General features: G+C 43.7%; 1 protein-coding gene across 2 annotated transcripts in view; it reads left to right on the forward strand.

The window, feature by feature from the left end:
• The window catches only part of ddah1 (dimethylarginine dimethylaminohydrolase 1), a 72,312-nt gene that overhangs the window by 37,077 nt on the left and 14,386 nt on the right, over positions 1-20,849 (forward strand). For both annotated transcript variants that reach the window (XM_047343086.1, XM_047343085.1), the window contains exons 2-3: positions 17,147-17,246; positions 19,172-19,245. In XM_047343086.1, the coding sequence (XP_047199042.1) occupies positions 17,156-17,246; positions 19,172-19,245 (165 nt within the window). In that variant the 5' untranslated portion in view covers positions 17,147-17,155. The remainder of the gene's footprint in view (positions 1-17,146; positions 17,247-19,171; positions 19,246-20,849) is intronic.

Raw genomic sequence — 20,849 nt, forward strand, 5'->3', positions numbered from 1 at the left:
ATACACTTATACAAACACAAAGACACACACACACAGGGACACACACTCAGCTTGATTAGCAAACCTAATGGATCGCCTTGCTCTGTATTCTAAGAACATTCCATAAAGCATGGAGCCATATAATTGCTTTCTACACAAGTGCTGCTGCCACCTCATCATCCTCTTCATCCTCTTCATCGTCCTCCATCTCCTTCTCCTCTGCACCCCCCTCCATCCATATCTCCACTGGTTGAGACATGGGCTACACCCTGGACAGGTCGTCAGTCCATCACAGGGACCTACCAAACAGACAGCCTCATATTTTCCTCAGAATGTCATGAAGACTAAAACAAATATAAAACACCTGTTAAGTTAAACAAGAAGCAGAAACATTACTGTGATTCCCTCTGTTGACTGAGTTGTGGTTGTGTGGTCTTCACTGTGAGGTGTTTTTACCCAGGGGGCCGTGGGAAAGTTGAGGAGGAGACACATGAGATAAGACAAGAAACTGTCGGCTGCAACCGGACATTAGCTCATGCAGTTTGGTCCACTGAACTTGACCCAGTTACCAACATGGTCTGCAGCTGCAGCTGCACCAGTAGATTCATGGAGGCAGTTAAGGTACTTTAAAACCCCTAAGTGCTCAATTTGTATAAAGATGAGCTCTGAGCAGGGAGACCACGGTTTGATACCCTGCTAGCTGGATCGTATGTCATTCCCTACTCAACGATATCATGTGTTATTGTAACAATACCTACAGGAAGTGCTAAGAGCTAATTTGGCACGTGAACCCAATTGAATCACATAAAGATTTTTAAACACAAGACAAGATGGTGAATATCCCTTTTACGTGTCAAGTTCTTCTGCACTAGTTTGATGATAAGTTGCCGACCACCAGCAGATGTTAGTGACCACCAGTGGATTGTAAGGACATGAGACGCCCTCTGCGGAGGCAGGCCCACCACAGGCTGTCCCGACCTGGGTGTGTGTCCCTAACATCTCGGGGCCCAGTTGGGATCTGTCCTCCCGATCCAGAGTCATGGGCTGCAGTGTTCTGGAGTCTGTGATGTTCCTTTGATAGTCTGGTTCAGGGCTTGTCCGTTGATACCTAAAGTAAAACGTGCAGCCAACCTCCACTGGGCGGACTATTGCTGTCCGGCCTTTAGGTTCTGTAGGTTACCATATTCTAGCTGACACAGCTTTGTCAGTCTGATGTAATTCAAGGTGCAGATATGTGCAGCATGTGTGTGTGTGTGCTCGTGTAGGCTTGAACCACACACATGCTCACTCTCTCACAGCTACATAATAATCTGCACATCGATGTGAATAAGACGCCTTCATAAGAAAAGCTGTTGTTTTCACTCACAAGTGCAGCCACAGTCAAGTTTGCACATAGTCATGCATTCTTTGTTAGCTTAAGTTTCCATGTTGAAGCAAAGGCTCGGCCGGGGGCTATTTTCCTACCAGCTTCGCTCACCCAATGAGGTCACACCATCCAGAATCTCGAGAATGTGAAGAATGGCGAGGTTCAAGAGCTCCTGAACAGCACTATACGTTATCAGATGGAAGGTGGCTGATGGAGAAGGGGGTGAGGTTGAAATGCGATCATAACAGTGAAATGAAGCAGGGGTGAGGGAACCACACACTTCTTCACCTCCACAGCTTCGTCTCTAATCTGTGAACCACCATATAGCAGATGCCAGGACGTCCCTTCAACACTGCTTCATTTAAACTTTTAAATAAAATCCCGACACCTTCGGTTAATCCCTTTATCCAGACACCAAGAGCAGGATTGAAAACTGTACTCAAAGTTGGTCAGACTCTTATTAAGTCTGAGTTGTGTCCCAGTTTAACCCCCCGAATCAGACGTAGATTAGATTGAATTGCTGCTTATATGAGATCAAAAGCTGTCTGAAACGGTTCCCTGAGTAAAGCAGTTTGTCTCAAATCCACTAAGGTAAACTAGGTCATTTAGCCAAGTTGGTCTAATTCTATACAACAACATCTTTGTGAAGTGAGTGTTGGAAATTACAGTCTCGCCTCATGAGTCCTTGTTTTTCTGTGCACAAACACAATCCACATATCCAAGAACCCAAGGTGATATATTTAAAAACACAATCATAGATGAATTTATTCATATGATACAAACAAACACAGTAAAACCTCTTATTTGAGAAGCTGAATTAACATAATTACCTTTACCAAGCAGGTTATGTTGTCTGTTTAGTCTGATAGTTGCAAAACTTGAGGGAAGGATTCAGTAAAATCATTCATGGATCTCGATGAAAAATCTGACATGTTTAGGAGACAGATGAGTTTGTGCAATTTGGTGCAGATACAAATAAAAATCCACATCTAGAGAATTTAAATGTTGGGCCTCAGCGGGGGTGTATTCCCTCTCTGGGTGTAATAATCATTTTGGGCATTTACATAAATGCTGAGTAATATTCTGTCAATCATCGAAAACAGTTAGTTGACTAATCATTATCGCTCTATATGCAACATGCCGATGTCAGTTACTAATATTTAGTCTGAAGAATGTGAGACAATGTGAAATATAAAAAAATCCCATCTTTGTCTACCACAGCCCCCCAAATCCATCCCACCACAGATTTGGAAAGTACACAGGTGAGGCATGAAATTCCACAAGAGACTTCGTGGAAATATTATTATTATTAGAAATCTTTTTATAATCGTACATTATATAAACTATTCCGTGCATGACCCTCCGGGGGGAAAGTCTCGACTTCCAGCTCTGAATCATCTGTTGAATCATAGAATGATCAGTATGCGACACAAAACAGGGAAATATGAGTCTGAGGAATGTCTGCACCTCCAAACGCAAGTGTGCAAAACTGCTTGAGCCTGGCACCACAAAAAAAAAAAAGAAGTAATAATAATTAGCACGTACAAGGCGGGCGGTGGGTCCTGGAGGAATTTGGATTGTCACTGTTTTTGTTGTCTTTTCAAAATCCTCACACTGGAGGAGTTTATTATCTCCAATGTGGTCTAATCATTACAATGTGCCCAGTCATTTCCTGAAAGACAATATGTCCGTTGTCCAGACAAGCAGGAGGAGGGTGGGGGGTGGTGGGTCGGTTAACAGTGTGTATGTTTTTTCAGTTCAGGCGAAGATGCTTGCTGGTTCCCCTCAAGTGTCTGGAAAGTGTGTCGTTTCCATTACAGTCTGTCTCGTTTCACAGCAGCAGCAGCAGCGGTGGTGGTGGTGATGTTTTTGCATGGAGGCCCGGGGGTAAGAGGCGAGCTGTGCAGTGCAAAGCATGGGAGGGGGTGGTGGTGGGGGTGGAGTGGTTATGGCCCTCATAGACACACACACATGGGTTACATGTGGTGCTTCAAAGACATAGCTGGACGGGCCTGGCTGCTGGCGGGCCGCTATCGCTGACAGGAGCTCAGAAGCAGACTGCCAGAGACCTGGTCCAGACTAGTCAGTGAGATGAGCGTGGTGGAATTACAGGATTACTAGTCAGCTCGATGGCATGCTAACTGGCAAGCTAGCAGGCCAACGTGCTAACAGCACCGCCAGTTATTAAGTTGGTTAGGATTGGGATGAGAAGAAAAAAGTATTTGGCTTTCTGTTGAATTGTGTTTTCTTTCTTATTTTAGTTCGGCAGGGTCTTTCTGTGCAGAGTTTGGATGTTCTCCGCGTGTCTGGGTGGGTTTTCTCTGGGAACTCTTCCTCCCACTGTCCAAAAAACATGCAGCTTAGCTTAAATCGGTGACTCTAAAGGTGTTTTCTGTTGGATCTGGATGATTTACGGACTTCTTTTCTAGGTAGAGCAGCAGTTGACAGGACATAACACATTCATTCTGCAGCTGGATCAGATAATTTTTGTTGACAGCCCATCAACACCAGCGTTGGCCCTTATCTTCAAAAGCTCTAGAATGTCATTGTCTCAAGTTTGCATCTTCTTCATCAACAAGCCCACTAGCTCGTGGTGAATTTGGCAGGAAAAACCCGAGAGAATTTCTGGAGTAACTGACTCAGACAATTTCTGACATATAGCCCCTCTGGATAATTCGAGAGGACATCCAGAGTTAAGTGTCTGAGAGGAGTTAAGTGTGAATGGGAGTGAGTGTGAGTTGTCGTTCGCCTCTGAATTTCAGCTCTGTGACGCACTGGCGACCCGTCATGGGTGAACCCCGCCTCTCACCCGGTGCCGTCTGGGATTTGCTCCGGCCCCCATGTGGCCCTTTAAAGGATAAGTGTTACAGATACTTTATAATAATGTATGGATGGAAGTGCACAAAGGCTTCTAACCAGTAAAATCTCGATTTTAATCAGCGTAGTCCTCCTCAAACAGCTCTGATGACATCAGTAGTAAGCTTTAATAAGCCGGACCACTGGAGACCGTCGCACAGCCAACACCATTAAAGTATAATGATGCAGTTAAGGCAACTTTTTCACTGATGCAATATTAGTGAGGGTGTAGAATATCAACTGTAATAAAACTGTCTGGACCGTAAATATGCGATGTAACTGTAATCCTCCCAGTAAAGTCAGCGTCATTGTGATACACTGACACAGTGGAGTCACTCACGTCTTTATTGCCTGAGTGTAGCATTTCCAAATGGTTTGGCTCTAATGGCACAATCTAAAATAAATATTGAACATTTTACGAGTTCAGTTGCCTCTGCTGTTTGTCACTGTCAGGAGGCCTGGTTCAGGAAATGCATCCGCACAACTGGTAAATCTCACTTTGTTTCTGTGACACGTACTTTTATTATCTCTCCCGGCTTCTAAAAGTCCAAAACTTGTAAATCGTCACATTGTCAAAGAAATAAAGAAAAGGTGAGCACATTAAGTGAAGTTAAGATCTGAATTATTAATGCAGCGCTGAACGTCCCTCTTGGGTTTGGTCGCTGTGGTCCTGACACAACTCTCAGCAGGGGGTCAACAGCACGGCCGTAACTTGTAGGATATGTTTCATAGCTAAACCCACAAAGTGTCAAAGAACTGGTGCAATAGTTCAAATCTGACGTTTTTGTCACTATCCAGTTCCTGCACCTACTGTGAAAAACAATCCCAGTGCAGTTTGTAATTGGTTATCGTTTACTCCACATATCCCGTCCATACTTTTGTGTATCTCATCACAAAACACGACGTACCTCTGACCTGAAGCCTGTGTACAGATCAGATTCTACCGTTATGAATTTAAGAGACCTGTCAGACTGATACAACCATTCATTAAAGGCCAGCTGCTGTGGTGTGTGAGTGCATGATCCACTGTCTCCCTCAGGATGTTTAATAGACGCCTCACAACACAAGCGACTTGTTTCGTTTGGAGGGCGGCGCCTTCAGAACACATTACAGTGATCTATGGTGTCTTAAATCTAGCCACAGTGGCTTTTTACCGCCCCTGGGCCGGCACACGATGTGCTGAAGCACTCCTAAATTAACTCACGACGTGGCTATTGACTCGGACAAAAAGTGAATCAGAAGTGGCTCAACCACGTTTTGTTTTTGACTGGTAGAACAGTGAAGAAAAACCCTGAACGATAAAGATACGACGAGCAGGAAATGCATACGACATGTTCGTTAATGTGGAACAAACCGACGAAACCATCCAATAAATATCACGAGGTCTGACTGTGTCTAAGTTAAAGAACGAAACAAACAGTTACTGTATTTTGGATTTTCTCAGACGTGTGTGCTTCTCTGTGAAGGAGACCTGCTCATTCCTTCTCACACGTCATCCATCCACAGTTTGCTACGTCAGTACGAAATCCCTGCGTGGTTAGTTCCACGGGGTTTCCGTCTGTTAAACTTCAAAGCGAGGTCTCTGGGACTCGGTCCTGCTGGTTAACATCAGCACCTGACCTCTTGTTTCATACTGAAAAGGGAGGAAGAGAAAAAAAATGTTTCTGGGAAAGCCCTTCATTAACATTTATGGGAAACCTTTTGGCCCATCTTGCTCTTTTTTCCTGCCTTACAAGATTAAAACACATACTCCTTTTCCTCATTTTTCCATACCAGCCCCTCCCATACATCCAGCTTCACAGGGGCTGTTTTGGGAAATCCCTCATAATGGGCAGTTAGTCTGTACTTTGCCTGGCAAAGTCAACTTCTTTCCCCTTTGGGATCACATCCATTACATTCTTTGGAAAGCGTGGGCGTAGCCGTGTGGTATGATGGTGTTTTCTTTCTGCAGAACGCTCTGTGTTTCCAGGTTTCTTTTTTAGAGTCCTGGACCGAGCAGAGAGGAGCAACCACTGGAACACCTCAACAATGAAAAGAATGCAGATATGAAAAGACGACAGATTCTCTTACACTCTAAACAGCATGCGTGGCTTCGTAAGGGGGACGAGTACTGGGGTTATATAACCTCACCGAATCCCTGTTTTTAGCACATATTCAGATTGTATGAACAAAAGCTGTTGGTGTTGCAGGCATGTCCGAGGGAGCAGCTCCTGTCAGTCAGACTCCTCATATTCAGTGAGGTCAAGATCCTCTGACTCTGGACCCCCCTCTCCTCCCTCCTCACTTGCGTGGCTTCCCTGACCTCTTAGTCAGGGGTTCCTCTTTTCTCCCGGCGAGCAGGCACCATTCACCGAGAGGCCTCCCTGCTCGGGGGGGTGGAATAAAGACCGAGAGAGGGGGGGGGAAGCCTTCAACAAAAACCTCATCTTAAGATGACTCACCCAAACTCCCCGCCTCTTTCCTCGACCCCTTCTCGCAGCTCTGTTCTCTCTCTCCGCCGCACCAAACATATCGCCCTCCTCCCTTGGAAAAGGCGGTGGTAGGTCAGGCTCCGGTCCACATAAATTCATACACACCATCAGCCTGTGTTTGGTTGGACATTCCATTCCGTAGCACACCTTGGGCCTCGCAAATGTTGAAATAACTTAAATGTGTGGGAGTTCTGGGTATTTTTACTTTGGATTTTCCGTGGGGCCTCAACCCGGTGGAACAAAAACAAACAAAACGGGGATTCCATCTCAAATCACCTCAATTGAATCTTCTCTGGAACACATGAGGCGGGCGGGCAGATTTTGATGCCGTAAGGGCCAATGCAGGGTTAACCAGAGTGCTCGGAAAAAAACATATAGGTTATGGGAAATGACTTATGGTCACAGTTGTCAGACATTCCACTTTCCATTCTACGTTTAGCCCTCGACCATATGTACTTCCTCGAGATGTGGAACATATTGCATATACGATACATTGGTTCATCCTGTCCCTGACTGTCAATACGCTGATTTGATTGTTTACAGCAGCTTCTCACACTTTTAAGCTGCCAACGCTTTCACTTCAGGATCACGCCACTTTATTTGCATGTTTTAATCCTTAAATGTGTTTTCCTAACAAATCACTGCACTGCATTCTTCTTTACTTTGGGCCACACGACTGATAATGACATGACAACTTTGTTGGTATAAACTTTACAGCTTGTTCTCATATTGTTCCTTAAGCTTTTAAGATGTCTGAATTGGCTATTTCATGAAAACACACTTAAAACATTGTTTTTCCAGAGAGGCTGCCGCCCCCAATTCTTCTAATGAGCAACAGAACGCTTTGTACAATTTTCATTGGCAGCTCTTTAGTAGAAAGTCGTTTCAATGAACCATTGTGGATTATCGAGAGTAGCCTTATTGTGAAAAACATCTGCTTCTATTTCTCGCTTCAAACACCTGGAATTCAATCTGTAATCCCCCCCGTTGTATGCGAACCACCAAGTCATTAGTAATTCGGGTGATCTGATCCTTTTTTGTGGCGATTATCTACAAAGTTTTACATTTTTGAACATATTTTTTCCAGACATCCATCACTTATTTTGATAAAGTATGAATTAATTTAACAATCCGGTGATTGATTGACTGCTTTATCTTATAATAAGGATGTACAATTGACTTGTATTGAAACTAGTTGATGCATGTTATAGGAAACACACTCAAACATCCAAACCCTGGATTTACATGGTTAAGTTGTAAAGTAATTTGGAGTAAATGGGCTATAACATGTCCTCTAAACACTGTGGACTCTACAGTTTTAAAATATATGACCCTCCTCACACACACTCAGGCTTTATACTTACACTGTAACACTTGGTGTGATTGACACACACAATGTGCTCACCTTGAACCCATGTGGGTGGTCCTGTTTCTGTCGGCCCAGGTAGGCCAAAGGTGACGGCGAGTAGAGTTTCCCACTTGGGTTTCCCCTTGAGAAAGAAGGAATGGAGGAAGCGAGGAGGACAGGATGTACAGCTTCTTTTGGTCTGTACATTCTCAACACGTACCACACTGACTGTCCTGTGCTCGCTATAGAGCTGAAATATGACTTTTCACTGGTTTGGCTATTAGCGTTTTTATCGCTTTGGATGATAACATCACGTAAATGCTAAAGTATAAATCTCAGTTTATCAGAGAAGAAGCTGGGAGAGGCTTTATAGCCCTGCTTGATATGTTGGAGGAGAGTAGAACGACCTTTAAGCATAAAGCAGCACTCTCTGTGCTTACCCTCGACCTCAAATCTTTGGAATATTTAACTTTTTCCAGTTGATGTCATGAAACACAGGAAGTGTCGGTTACAGAAGCAGTTTATCGGCCTTCCGTGCCCGTGGTACAGAGCAGAGTGACCTGGGGAGCATGCAAGTGGTTTGTCCTGAGCACAATTTGCCGTTGCTGATGTCCTAACCATGCGTTGCAGCAATACTTGAAGAGGAAGTCAGATTGTTTGTTTTAAAAACAGCCATAAATTCAATCAATCCTCACCAAATTTCACATACTAGATTTTTGGATCTTTTCCTTTGTCCTGATCCGTGCCAACTTTAATTGGTTCTGTCTTTCCCAATGTCCCAGTCTTCCACCAAGTTTCCTAGAAATCCATTCAGTGTTTTTTTGCGCAATCCTGTTGACGAACATCAAACTAATTAACCAACAAACCAACGGAAAGCGGTGAAATGTACTTTCTTCGAAGGAGGTAATAAATCTTTACCCTTTGTGGTAACAATGTTCTTAGCTGGTGCAGGGATCTTTGATGAGTAATCTATTGAATCAGTGGAGTCAGGCAAGGCTGGACTGTAATTTTCTGAGTGAGGAGAGTTTATTGGCTTTCCCCCCTTGTTTGGGAACGGGGGTCCAGTCCGTGGGGGTCAAACCCAATAAACACGGAGGAGTCGGCGGAGATGTATTTACTGAAGCCCCCTGTGTTTTTCCCCATGGTGGAGGCTCACCTCAGCAACCTCCGGCCCTCGGCTTTCCAGCAGTTCCTAGCCTGCAGCCCTCCTGTATTTGTGGAGCCATCACAGTGAGAGGTAGGCAGCAGACACATTCTTTACAGCCCTGCTGATTGGAGCGAGCACTTTATTTGCTCTGGGACGGACTTTGGACTTGTCAAACAGACTCATATTTCTGTTTATTTTTGTAGAACTCGGCTCCGCTTGGGTGTCTTTCTATGTGAGTCTGCACTGCGACCAGCAAGGTGTTACAGTACAAGAGGTTATTTATCTGACCCCTTCTCTACTGAGGACAGCTCTAAATATTTCCTTTTCATTTTCCTGCTCTTTAACCACATATTCCCTTCATATATGAAGGTTACTTCCTGTTGTCCACTGCTCAGAAATGTGCTGGACCCTTAATCCTGTTTACTATTGACTTAAGAGGTGAAGAGTGTTCTTTAACGTCAAGTTCAGACTGCACGGCTTTCTCAAAGTTGTCGGATCGCTGTGCAGATCACAGTACGGATATGTTGCAGTTGTTGGGAGTTAATACTACACAATACTACACAATCTTTCAGCCACAATCTTCACCCCATTCTTCATTCTGATTGGCTGTAGTCGACGTAGATTGTTCTAGTTAACATGTCAGTGAGCCTCTTAAATCGATGATACTGATTTAACGCTGAGTTGGATCCAATCCGGGGGATTTATTTGGCGAGTTCCAAAATATGTTGGCAGACGGAGAATTGCAAGACAGCACAAATCTTTGAGGATGTGTAAGAACTTTGATGATTATCTCGCTTTGTAATTAATTTGGAAAGGTTGATTCTCTGAATCATCAAGGTAGATAAAGGGACTGTCTTTTATATCCATCTGTGAATTACCACTTGTCCTTTGAGGAGCTGACATTGGGACAAAAGCCGGGTACAAGCTGGACAGGGCTGACATATAGAAACAACTATTCACACTCACATTCACACCTACAGGCATTTTCCTGTCGCCAAACAGTCTGACTTGAAAGTCTTTGGACTGTTGGAGAACGTCAGGTTGCCAAGAGCACCAGGCACAGGAAGATAATGCTAACTCCACCCAGAAAGGCCCTCGGCCAAACCGGGGGTGCGAACTCAAACCGTCTTGTTGTTGGGCAACATGGCTTATACTATAATCAACGCTTTTTTATTCTTTATATTTATGCTTCGGTCCAGGACACAAATCTACACCTCTGTTCTCTAAGAAATTCATGATGAAATTAAATAGTTTATTTTGTATCTGTTTTCTATCTAAACTTTAATAAAAGGAGCAGATAACGAAGCGCTACTAGAGAATTGATAGAAAACTCATCATGGAGAAGTCTTTATTCTCGAGTCTCTACACAACCATCCATCCACGCTTTAACGTGTGATTACATGTACAACAGCCTCTCTTAGCTCTCAGAAATGCAATTATGTCTCACACACCAAATGCTTTCACACAGATACGCCATTTAACAGTCGGAGCCACCACAGTGTCCTGCACTTTTAACTTCACTCCTCTCTCGCTTTGTCAATTGATTTGTTTAATCCTGGCACGGCCGTTGTCTCCCGCCCCTCAGCCGGCTGTAAATGTGTCCAAGCAGGACTGTAGTGTGGCATTTTCCTCCTCGGAGCCCTGATATCCTGGGAGCCCCCGGCTGACGGTGCAGTCACTTTGGCTAAAGCAGCTCTTTTACTGGAACCCGCCTGCCAGATCCTTGTGGTCGATGTGGTGCGAGGGTCTCCAGATCTGCTACTGTTAACTGTGCACGCCTTCACATTGACCTACTTCTCAACATTCATGTAATCTTTAAACTGATGGGGGAGCAAGGGAAAGGGGGAGCGATGTCATGGCTTGGTTAACCACAGGTATGTTCCAACCTACACGGAGGATTTGTTTAGATAAAGCAAGGACAGGCCACGGAGAGTTTGTTTTCTCTTGGCTGCTGCTAAATGAGTTGTTGTCATTTCATACTTTGGTTAAACACTGTGACAGTGCAAACCCTCGCAGGGAGGAATGTGCTGTTTGACCACCGTGACAGCACCAGACTCAGCCCGAGTCTCCACGTATGAATCCACCTGTGTGACTCATGTGTGAGTGATCTGTGTTTCCTTTGTGATTCCTGAATAAACAAAAAACATTAAGTGATTTCCGATATTAGAACCTCACATATTCATATTCGTCACATGTGTCTGCCTGTGTGTGAGTGTTAGAGGTGTGTAACTGTAACAACAGCCCGGTCAGAACCACTTCACAGCTTGTGTTGTTTTTCTCCCCCATGGCTGCCATTAATTGGAGCCTACAGATGCTCCCTCTACACAAGCATACTGTGAAATCTGACAAATCTCTAATAGAGCCATCTAATCGTACTCACTCTTCTCAGCAAACAAAGGGAATCATCTGTTTCCTCCATGATGCCAGAGACTGTAACACCTGAAAGGTCCTGATAGCCTTATCCAGCTACTGGCTGCATAGCTAATGAGATCTGTGCATTTATTTTAAATTCCATTCGGTCGATTGCCTTGAAACGCAGTCGTTACTCCCGTTCTGTACTCCAGTGGTCTTTGAACTTAGCTCTGCGCTAAGCCCCTGCTATCTGTTGCTATCATCATCTGTGTCCCCGATGTCCAGCCAGAGATTTAGCTGTGACGCACAAGACTCGCTGTATAAACTTGTGCCCATGTGTCAATAACACTTGATATCCTTTTTGTGTCATTTCAGGTTGAGACATCACAAATAACTGTAAAGCTACACCTTTAACATTTTTCACATTTTTATAATAGAAATGTGGCAGAATACTTTTTTCTCATATGCAAGGGGACCCTCGTGGTGAGGATTGAGGATTTGGCTGCTGAAAAAGACAGATATTTCCCTCAGGAGTTGGTGGAGACCAAACCAGAGCTAAAAGAGCAGTGAATTTTATACGTGGTGACTCCAGATCAATGCTGATATTGCTTCACATTGTACTAATTGCTGGATAAGTAAAATAGGCAAATCTATCTGTGATGGTGATTGCATGGTATGTCAATGTAGTGTTCGCAGCTCTTAACTGTCTGGCATTGTGTTCATACACAAACTGCAGCTGATAACTGTCATTTGAAGAGGTTGACCTCCTTGCGTGTGAAGCTCGGAGGAATGCTGTATCCCCATTATGTCGGAGCGTGGGACTCTGTTGCCTGGGGTAGGGAGGCTAGGATGACCTTCAGGAATGCCATTGTTGTGTCCTCTATTCCCTCTCCAAATGCACCGTGCCCTATCAGACTGATGGTCCTTTTTAGCAGAATGCGATATCCACGGGTACCAGGGGCGAGACAAGGGAGAAGGGGGTCCATAAAAAGACCCAAATAAAAGGCTGTTCTCTCTGCTCCGTCTCCCCTGTCCTGGGCTGGAACGGCAGGAATGTGGCAGGCAGGCAGACTGGCCCTCAGAGCCTTCTGCCCCTAATGAATTTTAAAAGGCCTTTTTCATTCAAAGCAGGGTGCTGGCTAATAGCATGTCGCCTGGCCGAGCACGGGGGAGAAGACGAGAGGAGAACAGGGAGAAGAGAAGGAGGTGTTGGCACAGCGAGTTGGCACCTAGACAGGACGGGGTATTGGATGTCCCTCACAGTGAGAGATAATAGGACGCTCTGCATGGGAAGCTGCTGTAGGAGCGTTGTTGACCCTGGCACAGGGGTCGAGAGAGAATAGACGGAATGTGAGAGACAAAGAAAGAGAGAGAGCGAAGGAGGAGAGAAGGGCCGATGTGCGGAGTCAGAAATAATGAAGTGAGGTTAATTGGTAGAAAGAAATGTATTCAAAGGTCATCATGTCAAATTTTAAATGTCAGGTTAATAGAAGGCACTTGTTAATTTCAATTTCTGAAAATTATGTATGTGTGAATGTTCAACTTTAGCTCAACTTAGCAATAAGACTGGAAAGGTGGGAACTGTCAGGCTGGTTAACTGGGCACAAATGATAGTATCAGCCAAAAGTAGTCCTAATAAAAACTACAGGGTGAGAGGCGTGCACACCCTGTACATTTTGCCAGCGTAACTAAATAACCATTAGTGCACATATTCACACCCACGGTCCATTAGAGTCTTCAATTGACCGAAGCCAAGTACCCAAAGAAAACCCAAGCACACGTGGGAGAACAAGCAAACTGCACAGAAAGACTTTTGAACGAAGAACCATTGCTACCAACGTCATAGATGATAACTGAGTGCCACAGTAGAAAATTACCTTCAGCTTGATATTGTATAGATCTGAATTGATTTATACTTCCTTCCACCTTTTATGACAAAGGTAATGAAGCACTCATAACTTCTGCGAACCAAAAAGGTCAATAACTATTGACAAAGATTGATTTGTGACCTAATGATTGATCAGACTGAAATTGGATATATTTTCCTCAGATTGCAACTTCAACTACTAGAGGAACATCAACTTCTCAACCTTATTCTGCTCTAATTAACAGTTTATCTGTGGGGAGCATGCTAATCGTTTTCCTATATGCAACAACCAGCAGAACTTTGTCAATCATTCTCACTGCCCTTGATGCTACCTATAGCAAAACTCATAACCAATAAGAAGTAATTCAATCATAATACAAAAAGACAGTAATATTCATTGGCTGCTTTATCGTAGAAGAACACCTGCCTGTTAAATTGAAGGCTCTTCCTCTTTCTGTTGTGAGAAACGTTGCTGTGGCTCGACAGTACACATGGCAAACAGAGAGGTCTGATGTAATGTTGCAATGTGCAACATCTTAGAAGTTCCATTCTTCTGTGACATCCAAACACTGCACGGAATTTATGAAGAAATTAGTTCGGCTGCAGTCGTGCGGGTAAAAAATTCGTCGAGTTTTGAAATATTTGGAAACAGCAGCTTTAGATATCAATAATTGCGAGGAGAGGGATTGTCAGCACGAAAAACCTCATTGGACCTCGCGCTGGATGTGTAACAGCAGGAAAAAAGGCCGACTCCTGCCAACTATGCACAAGTATATAGGTTATCTGCTTGAATGAATCCCGGTTTGTGTTACGACCTGCTGATGGCAGCGTCCAAATGGGCTGTAAACAATATGAAGAATGTAGACATGTGTAGGTGTGGCGCTGTCAGGGGGGGGTTTCGGGGGTTTCAGTCTCACGTGTTCGCTGCCAACAGGAATCGTTCAAACCCAACAGCGTGTAGAAACTTTGTCGATGAACAGGTGCATTCCTCTGAGGCCATTGTAGTCGTTCTGTTTGAATCAACACTTCCAGTGTGAACTTTTGCCCCAGTGCCTCCTGCACAGCTGCAGAATCTCACTGTTCTGAAACGAGACGCAGGAAGAGGTTTGGAGCGTTAGTTTTTTTTTGGCCTGAGCAGGATCTGAGTGACGCTGCTCGGCAAATCCCTAAATCCTTATTGGATTATTTGGGACTTTGAATGCATGCTTTGGAATTGAGTATTTCTACTAATTTCTCTCGTGCTGCTAATTATGCATTCAAATCTTTTGAGAGAAACAGTAATTGGGTAGAACAAGCTGACTCTTGGTTTTTCAGTGCAAGGACACAGCTCTCAACTTCATCCTCCATGTATGATGCAGGTTTAAGACACTGGAAACTAATGGGGGGTAGATTTCATGATTGATGAGGATTTGATGAGCTCAAAGGCCATGACGTGATAATATAATATCTACTCTAAGAACCCAAGATTGATCTAATATTTATTTAACTTTATTTCACTGATGATAGTGTTTAGAGGTTCTTTACTATTTTTTTTCTTGCAGGATTCCAGCAGCATCTTGTGGTTTATAGATACATGACAGTATGTCTGGACTTCAACACTGTGTAGGCAGGGAATGCCTGACCATTCACAACTTGTATACACAAGACCATTACCTCACCGCACTCAATCTTCCCCTCTGTGTACACTGAACGTGGTGACCCAGTTTAAATTTATTATTCTTTTCAAATGGAGATTTTTCTTCTTCTTTGCTTTTAGTTCTTTTTCTACTCAACCATCTTTGCTTCTTTTTTTGGGCCACGTCTCATTTTCCATGTGGACCGAACCTCTCATCCAAACACACGAGCTTCGCTTTTCACGTCCGTGGAAGAATAGAATAATTGATGGTTTGTAACACACATGGGGCAGCAGCAGAGCAGACACCATTCTGATGTCTGTCTGTAAGGGCCATTACGTTTCACATGATCTCTGTGTGTATGTGTGTGTGTGTGTGTTTGGGGGGGGGGGGTCTAAACACCCTTGGGGTCACATCACCTCCAGTGATGTCAGAGGAAATGCCAGAGAGCTGAGGTAGAGGGCTGCCTCAAGCAGGCCAGCAGATTCCTGGGCGAACGACCACAGTGATAGTGGAATCAGCAGAGTTCTACAGAAAGTAAAAATGGAAAAAGATGTCACTGGTAATGACAGCATAGTTTTAAACAGTGACTAATGAGGAACGGTATAATCATAGAATCAGCTCTCAACCTTTGGGGCTATGAGGATGCTGCTCTGCAGCTGTGTTGCACAGGACGGGATTTCCATGGAGCAGTCTGAATTGGCTCATTTGACCGAAGTTTCCTGATGTATCATGATGCAGTAATAAGAATATTGGGACCAGCTAAGACTCGGCAGCAGTGACACACGAAGACAACACAGCACATGACTTCAGGCAAACATTAAAAGCACAAGTTCTCATCAATCGTCTGGATTGTTTACTTCCTCGGATTGTTTAGTTCCTGGGAACAGGGATTAACTGTTACCTTTATTACGCTGCACGCTGCGGCTGTCAGAGCTTTTAAGAAACCACTCATGAATTTGGGAACACAGACACTTGGAAGGACCCCGTGTTCCTCTGGGTTAACTAAAGCCAAAAGAGCAGTGCAGTGAAGATGAAACATGCAGGAGGAGGAAAGTTTGAATATTCTGTGGGATTCCACTGTCTCACTTCTGGAGCGTGAACAGATTGGAAAGATGCCATTTTGGTTGTGAGCCGTTGGGCACATTTTTAAAGTAAGAGGCTTTCCTGCAAAAACCTGTAAAGTCAAACAAAGACTATACCTGGTGGTTATAGATTAAACAATACCACTGCGTGTGCATCTGTGCTACGTGTGTGTCGCTGTGACATGTGTGCAGTCGTGTGTGCGTACAGGCCTCTGTTGTGTTATCTGGGAAGTGCATGGCAGTCTACCTGTGTGACCTCATGGTTGGACCTTGAGTAGAAGCAGAAGCATTGTGTTTCGCCAAAAAGCACAGTGAGCAGGCTGAGGTCATTGGGAGATAGGGCTCGTGGAAACACTGATGCTCTCGCTAACATGACCGGTCTTGGAAACTACTCGAACCCCCGAATACAGGGCGGTTGAAATCTGTCTGGGCGGTCAGAGGGGAGAGCGGACTGGTCAAAGGTCACCCCCTAAAAAACAAAGAGCTGCTCTCTCTGTCTCAGGTTTCGGGTTCAGCAAGAGAGTTAATGCAAGTGAAATGAAGCCTTCTCCTAATTTTCCATCCGGCGAATGCATTACATAATATATGCAAATGTTCTCCGGATGTCAGCCATCTTTTCTCCCCTTCTCCTTCCTGCACACACACGAGAGACAGACGACCCGGAACACGAGGCAGCGTACATGCTTTTCCTCAGCTGCGTCCTTGTAAAGGTTTTTACATACTTCCTCCAAAAAAGACACAATTTCATAGCTCATTGAGATGATGTCATTGCAACCTGTTGCAGAGAGGGGGGGGGTTTCTTTGACTCTGCTCAATCTGGTCACTGCTAAAGACTTTGCACTGAGGGAAAGCTGCAGGGAGACTCCTCCTCCTGCGACTGATTTTTCCTCTTGTTTACAGTTGTCTGATTAGAGCTGGATCATATCGTAATATTCCTGAAGAGAGGAAACGCTGATAGATCGGAACGAATGACGGTTCAACTTAACTCCATCATGAAGATTCGGTCATTTGTTAAATATCAGCAGATGTTTTAAAGGGGATTTCTGTTTGTGTTTCTTCCAGACGGAGGCAATGAAGGGAGCTCTGAAGGATCTGAACCTGAACATCGTGGAGATGACTGATGAAACTGCCACATTGGACGGAGGAGACGTGCTTTTCACAGGTGAATTACTCCTCCCTCACTCAGGTTGATCACACAATCCCTCCAAACGTCATCATTTATCCTTGATAATACAAGTTGAATGGGTATAATTTAACCTGTGAGGCTGTTTCCTTTTGTTTCTGGGCTCCAATATGAACTCATGCAAGACTAATTTAATTTTAAATAGGTGTTAAAACCATTTAGTGCATCCGGTGTAATCAAGCTACATTACATGATCTTTTACTGGCTTCAGCTCATGACTAAGGAAAGAATAAAGTCCATCCTCGTGAGTCTTTAACATTTCATTAATGTCCATGGATTTTCAAAACTGTTGCTTCTCTACACAGTTAATAAATATATAGATTTAGGAATTCACATCTAGTTTAAGGGAGGGAACGTTTTTCAGATTATAATTGTTATGTGAGAACAATTTGGTACTTATTATGATATTGTTATAAAACACATCCTCGGGTTTTCTGAGTGAATTTTGCAGTTTGGTTTTAACAGCACCATCTCCCGTGAGTAATAACATAATATAAAAACACACTAAAACAATGATTTGTTGCTTATAGACTTCATCTTAACATCATATTAGAAAATCTTCATTTGCTATTTGAAAAGTTGTGATAGCATTGATAACATGCTCATGAATGTATTCAGTGGATGTTTATCTGTCTCTACTGTTGGGCTTGTGTATGTATTTGTTGTGTTGTATTTTATCTGGACCCTGAGTCTCAATAACAAAAGTTATCATCATCATCATCATCATCATCATCATCATATTGATAACTTTGACTTCCTCAGAGCCTGTAAACTTGTAAAATCTGTCCTTCCCACACAGGAAATGTTACTTTTTCATGCCTGGATGATTTTATATTTATGGCAAACTGGTAAAATTACACTTTTTCTTACAACCTGTACAATAAGCCTGGTTCCTGAGAGCAAATTAACAAAACAATCCATGTCTTTCCAACTTGTTGTAATGTTTGAGGTCAACAGTGACATGCTTTCTACTTCCTGTTTTCTCTGTTCGGCCATAAACAGATGCAGAAATGCCCCCAACCATTAAAAAAAAATATATATAATAAAGCAGTGATAATATGTTGTATTGATGGAAGTTAAAATCGTTTAACATACTGATATTTGCAGTATATTTTTGTGATTGCAAACAGGAAACCTTGGAGAGCGGTGAGATATCCGCGCCTGCAGCTTCTACAGTCATAGAAGCTTTTATAAGAGCAGACGATTGCGTGTCTTTGACTTTAAAGATCCTCCACGCAAACATTCCTCTCTGCAACCTCGATGAACCTGTGCCTCGGCTCAGAAATTCCCCCCCTGAAAAATAATCTGCAGCAAAAATGTTGCGCGCTATAACTGCATGGTGTAATCACCTCAGCAGGACCTCGGGCTCTCACCGCTTATTACTCTGCCATCAGGTTATAAAAGTGGTGCAGGCCGAGAACCTGGAGCACGGTGGTCTGTATTCGATTGTCTGTACATCGTGTTACTGTCATGTTGTGAGTTAAAATGTGGGTCAATGTCTTTTCTGCGCTGTGCGGGCTGCGAGGGAAAACGCACAGTGCACTTAATTGGGTTTCTAGACGCTGGCTGTGTGCTCTCGCTCCTTCCAGCTGAAATGGGTTTCACATGGCAGGGCTAGAAACATTTCCTGTTGGCCGGGCCCGGGCTAACGGCTCAGTTTGTAAAAAAAAAAGGCTCAGCAGCCACATTAGGAGCCGAGTGCTGAGCTCAGTGTGCTGCAGCCTGGCCGGGCCATCACAGCTCTGTCTGGTTGTTGTGCCCCTTCCTCACTGACACATGCGGTGATCAGATACTGCTGCTGCACATTGCTCGTGTTCGTCAGATTTTCATCACCCTTTCTATCTCTCATATGTATGTTGATAGATATTTTCCCCAACTCCATTTTCATCTGATTCTCTCTGCAGGTCGAGAGTTCTTTGTGGGCCTTTCCAAGCGGACCAATCAGAGAGGAGCAGAGATCCTGGCTGATGCTTTTAAGGTGAGTTGAGGTGAAAAGCAGCTAAAATACATCCATCGATTATCTAAACCTCTAGAAACCATCATTCACACTTTAGTCTCCAGTTAACCTCATCCCAGTCTGCATGTCTTTGGACTGTGGGAGGAAGCCAGACCTGGAGGACCAGGAAGAAAACCTGTGTAGCAAGAACATGCAAACTCATTCTCTTCTCTGTACAGTGAGAGCAATACTTTAAACATCCATTTTCCAAATACACAATGACCACTCTGTCGTCTCTAGTCCCCTGAAAATGTCCCCGAGCACAAGCCTGCTATGAGCGATCAGACCTGACAGAACCGAGAGGAAGAGATAAATATGTTTTCAATCGTAAAAGCTCTGCGGCAGGAAGATAAAAGCATCATTACCGTCATGATGCTCCCCCTTCTGTTACATCTCACTTTCTCTCTAATTCTATTTCTCCCTGCAACCATCTCTGCCTCGCTCCCCCCCCCGCTCTGTCCATTATATCCATTCTTCATCCATCCACCTCTGCCTCCATCTCTTCCTCCTCGTGTTCACTCTGCTCTGCTGGTGGCAGATGTCTGACTGCCAGTCAAGGCCACGCTGTTATTGTGGAAACAGCATGAAACATAAAACGTAAATATGAAATGTTGCTAGAATATGTGAAAAAGAAAGTATTTTTATTTACATTTTAAGTGTTCTGACTCTTTCAGGCTTTAAACTCTGATTGTGGACTCTTTTGGTTATTTGACTTTTACCCGATTTGTTTTCTTTCTGTGTTTCGTACTGTGTTAATTTGAAATTCTAAATTTCCCTCGTGTTTTTGTTCTCTTTACTTCCTGCCTTTGTGTGTTTCCCTCCAGTTGTGTTGCCTTGATGTGTTTCACCTGTTTGTCCTGTGCCACCTGTCTCAAGTTTGTCATCAGCTCAGTTTGTATTCAAGTCAAGTCGTCAGTTGTGTGTTTGTCGAGTCGTCGGTTTAGTGACGCTCTCTGTTTTGTCTCTGTTGTTCTCAGGTTGTTGTTTCCTGTCTTGTTTCTTCTTGGACTGTTTGAGTTTTCCTTTTTGTTTCCTGCTGGGCCTGCTCCCTGTTTTGTGTTTTTTGAACACCTGCTCTCTACACAAACCCTGAAATAGTATCACACACTATATCACTTGTAAACCTACTGATTTAACCAAAACATACAATCATAAATCTTATCATATTTCTGCTTTGTTACTAAGCCCCACTGTCACAGAGCGCTCTGTGAATATAAATGGATATACAACTGTAAAGAGTCCCAGTGGCAATTAGTCACTGGTTCCAGGCCCCAGTGCTCAGAGGCGTTTTCAATCAGCTGCTGATGCAAACCTCTGCCAGCTCTGTACACGGTGATTAAACAAGCAGTTGATTACACTGATCATAAAGGAGAAAACACCTCTTATTGACTGTATAGAGGACAGTTGTGTCTGATGGTCATTAATCTAATTAACCTGTCCACTCATCGTGGCTGAAGCGACAGATCGTTCCCACTTACAGGCGAATTAAAGAAAAACAAAAAGCTCTGTTTGAACGACTACATTTTCAATTAGTATATTCATTAAATTCATGCATGTTTGATGGCATTTATCCTCTTTAAAATATG

This window comes from Hippoglossus stenolepis, chromosome 14 (genome assembly GCF_022539355.2).
Source record: "Hippoglossus stenolepis isolate QCI-W04-F060 chromosome 14, HSTE1.2, whole genome shotgun sequence".
NCBI lineage: Eukaryota > Metazoa > Chordata > Actinopteri > Pleuronectiformes > Pleuronectidae > Hippoglossus > Hippoglossus stenolepis.